This window comes from Varroa destructor, unplaced genomic scaffold (assembly GCF_002443255.2).
Source record: "Varroa destructor unplaced genomic scaffold, Vdes_3.0 BEIS01000001.1, whole genome shotgun sequence".
Lineage (NCBI taxonomy): Eukaryota > Metazoa > Arthropoda > Arachnida > Mesostigmata > Varroidae > Varroa > Varroa destructor.
In genome coordinates, this window is record NW_019211454.1 from 72,610,200 (window position 1) to 72,614,384 (window position 4,185).

The 4,185-nt window shown below is 39.7% G+C and overlaps 1 protein-coding gene across 1 annotated transcript; it reads right to left on the minus strand.

Annotated features, from left to right (window-relative positions):
• Positions 1 to 877: 877 nt before the first annotated feature.
• Positions 878 to 3,724, minus strand: Pex12 (peroxisomal biogenesis factor 12). Its single transcript, XM_022787875.2, has 2 exons — positions 2,986 to 3,724; positions 878 to 2,362 (listed from the first exon to the last, which is right to left on the minus strand). The coding sequence occupies exons 1-2, from the start codon at positions 3,276 to 3,278 to the stop codon at positions 1,654 to 1,656; spliced, it is 1,002 nt and encodes a 333-aa protein (XP_022643610.1). The 5' UTR covers positions 3,279 to 3,724; the 3' UTR covers positions 878 to 1,653.
• Between the last annotated feature and the right edge of the window lie 461 nt (positions 3,725 to 4,185).

Genomic DNA, 4,185 nt, shown 5'->3' on the forward strand with positions numbered 1-4,185 from the left:
AAAATCAGTGTTGTTCTTTTTTATTATCATTTGACAATAGTCAGTAGTCCGCCAAGCATGCATAGTATTAAGGAGCATGTTGAAATATGAACTGAAAATACAGTAAAAATGAAGTCTTCAGGCTGGGACAATGTGTAAAGCTAAATGATTCTGCAGTCAATACTATAGAATTACTATGATGATAATTATTAGATTAGATATTAGAGCAATTTATGACCGGTCAGGCTAACTTTGAAAATCATGAAGGTGTAATAATAACAAAACAAAGTGTATGTGCCATTGTTTTTAGTCTTCATATATTGAATATTGACCACTAGTGCGTTTTTATGTATTGAATTATAGTATTAGTATGCTAACATTTTATATTTGTTATTATATAATTCTATAGATGTATCCTTTTAATAGCACTTTTGTGACAAACTTATCAGCCTGTTTACTTACCTATTTGCAATAGCACCAATAAGTACATCCTTAGTGCATTGTACTGCTAAAGAGTTGAAATTTTTTTGAAACAGGTGTCTAATCTTTTGCGAGCAGTATAAAGCAATAATTTCTTTTTGAAAGGGCATGATCTTTAAACTAAGTATACTAACCAGTAAACCGTATCTGGTATAAACACTTGGTATATAAAGATGACTTCATATACCAGGTGTTCGATAATGGCTGGAGTGCTGCAAGAATAATAATAATTAGAAGAGCCAAAAAAATCTGAACGGATACACACTTTGTCTAAGTTGTACTCTGACCTTGAATAGCTACATCGTGGCCATGATAATCGCCGCTAACAATACAGTGTGCCTATGCGCATGTTACTGATTAGTGTTATATTTAAAGTCGAGGTTTTATATTTAACACTCGTTGCTAAATGAAGGCAACGTTATTACGTCGATGATTACGCAGTCTTTTATTATCTAGCTCAGTCGATTTGGTATCACCATTGCAGGCCTCCGATGCAAGGCGCTACTAACGACTGCTTCCACAGTACATTATCTTTCATCGCGAGTGCTCTAATTCGTAATAGTTACCTTACTCTGTTTATGAACAAATATATGCGAATTATATTACATTTTATTATCATTCACGTCACCAGCACTATCACTACTTTTATTTGCAGTGTGCGTTCGCGTTTTTTAACGAACAAACGGAGCGAACAGTTTTGCTTTGTCATATAGACAAGGCGACATTCAATCATAGTGATAAACAGAATGAACGCATAATCCACGTATTGGAGTACGACGCGCAGCTTGCGCTGGGCCGTATCATCACAAGTAGCATTGTAACTGTTGATTTCTAGGGACTTATGTTATTAATCACACCTTTGCCATCCATTCAAGTTGAGATATGGGGTTACTGCAATAATAAAATATCGAAATTATAATAGAAATTGCTACCGGTACAGGACGGCAACCATCTCACACTATATAAGGGTATATCAGATTATGTTAGTATCAGGCCTGTTAGCCAATGAGCGTTCGTAGAAGTTATCACATTTTGTATTTGGTACATTCTACATAACTGGTCCTAGTTTTTTTTCTCAGTAACTACCAAAGGCTGCTGCCATTATTGTGCAGGTTCAGTTCCTTTGTGTGAAATAGCATGGGAGATTTATATTTTGTTAAGGTCGATCTATCGATGCGCCTACTCAACACCGGCCTACTGATACACCTGAATGAGCGCCTCTACACTGGAAGGATAGCCAGTAACCGGGCATGAGTTGTGTTCGAGAAGATGCTTAAAGATACATGAGTAACAAAAGGCTAACCCGCTTGTCGCAAGAACTGTCTCATTGATGACGGGCTCCTTGCATAGAGGGCATATGCCCCTGGGAAGTGGTCGCCCACCAAATCCAGAGCAACCATCTCGTTCAGCGAGTTGCTCCAAAGTGGGCGAGGGCGGTACAGCTGTTCCCCTGTGTAACGGACTAAGGTCGTTTTTCTGATACCACCATTCAAGGAACTGCAACAAGAAAGCGCCTGTCATCAATGCTGTAGTTGCATGGTCTGCTGCACGGGCCAGTACGCGTCCAGTGATCATAAAAGGCGCTAGATACCAAGCCACGCTTTTTATAGATAACAGAGAAGCTCGCTGTAGATGTCGTTCTCGGCTAAAGTATTCCAGCGGAGTGCCGCTCAGAAATGAAGGTAGCGAATGATAATTACTTTTGCCTACAGCAAACAACAACGATGAGGCAAAGTAAGAACCCTCAAGAACAAAATGCACATAGGGATAGACGCGAAGATAAAAGCTACGAAGGCGCTGGTGGCCATTTTGGACTTGATCAGCTGCTTCAAGCTTCCAATCTTGGTAGAGCTGATCCAGTTTCGAGCGTAGATATGGAAGCATCGATAGAAGAAGCAGACACCTGTTAATGAACAAAATCCAAAGACGACAGTTCGGTGTGAATACAAAACAGAACTAATGATCATGAAGTTCACAGGCGAATTCTGAGCTGAATCAACTTAGACTATCTTACATCGCAAGCGTTTCTCAAAAATAAATACTCTGTAAATAGAGCAAACCTAAGAAGAGGTCCTACTAATAAAATCGTGATTGCACCCATGCATACACTCAACAATTGTGGATCTACTTAAAGTGTTGTATATGTATCAGCTGAAGGAATTTCTTGGCCAAAGAATTATCACAGCAATTGAACTTTGTGTTCTAGTCTATCATGGTAGCTACGGATAATGTTGGATTGCTTTGCCTTGTAAAAGTGTTTTGTCTCGGGAACAAACATACAGGAAATTTATTTGGAAATATTATTGGCAGAAGAGCAATCTGCCCATGTGCGACTTCATGAAAAAATTATAAGATGGCTTGTGATTTCAAGACAAGGTAAAACGATGAACCTCAGAATGTGTAGAACCTTTTAATATTCTCAACTACGTTGATATTGCAGTATTTGCTACCTTAATATCAGTACATTAAAAGCCATCAATCAAAATTGCTCAAGTTCCTTCTATACGTCTATATGCAAACAGATACCTGAATAGTTTAATCTTGCCCTCTCTGGCCAGTCCATAGAAATGTTCGGCGAATGATGCATTATACTTTTTGAGGTGATGATACTGCATGAAAATATCCATCGCCAAAGTGACTTCATCTGCATACTTGTAAAGGAAGCCCCATCTTGATGGCCAACTTTGCGCGCTAAAGTGCGCCACGTATCTCACAGCTGTCCGTAAACCTAACGATAGATTTTCTTGGGCAAGCACCGCAAATATTGATGGGCGGGTAGCCGCGCCATGCGATAGATGAGCTCCGTATTGACTAGACATCTATGCGGGACCCGCAGACCGAAACGGTTTTTAAATACGGGGTCGAGAGTACGAGGCTGCCTGGACTGTCAATAGCGCAGTCGTTGAGCGTTACAAGACTTGCGTTTGTTGTCTTTTACCGTGTCAAGGATCTTGTCATCGTATCCTTTGGACTTAGAGCTAGCCCCATTCCAGGACAACACGCACAGCAGCCGGATGATGGAACAGTGCCAACTGAAGTTTGAGTGTCTACCCCGTTTACTTGCCCAAACCCAACACGGGGCCACCGCTAAAACAGACATGAACCGAGATTCGATTTTTGGACTAGTTGTAAACACAAATTGATAGAGATGCTATTTTCATATCCGCAATAATATATGCTTTAGGCAATTGAATTGAATACAATATCTTTTCATGTTTAGCACTGTAGTGTAGATTAGATTGACGATGCTAGCGTTCATTATATCGGGTCCGGTTCACTTCATAGCGGAGCATACGCTTCCACTAAATGCACATCTAGTCATCAACGCACGACAGCTCTAGTCAGGTAACGCTTTCAATAGGTTGTGATGCGTCTCTGCGTGTGTTAATGTGCGAAGTGACTATCATCTGTGAGGAGAACCATTTAAATAGCATAGTGACATAGGATCTGAACTCTACCACTCATGAATGTATCAAAATGATACATAGTTTATTTATCATTAATCCCTCTGGGTAAGTACCTTAGTACAATCATACGTGCAAAAAAATAGAGCATTTTACCTGTGCAGTGCAACGCAAACACCTTTCGGAATATAATCATATGTGTTCTATCTGTTCTATCTGCTATAGAATTTGCGAAAAACTTCTCACCTACATCTAGACGCATTAGAGTGGAGTAGTGCTTATTTTTTGCTGGTTTGTTTCGTCGAATTAAAAAGTTATATAT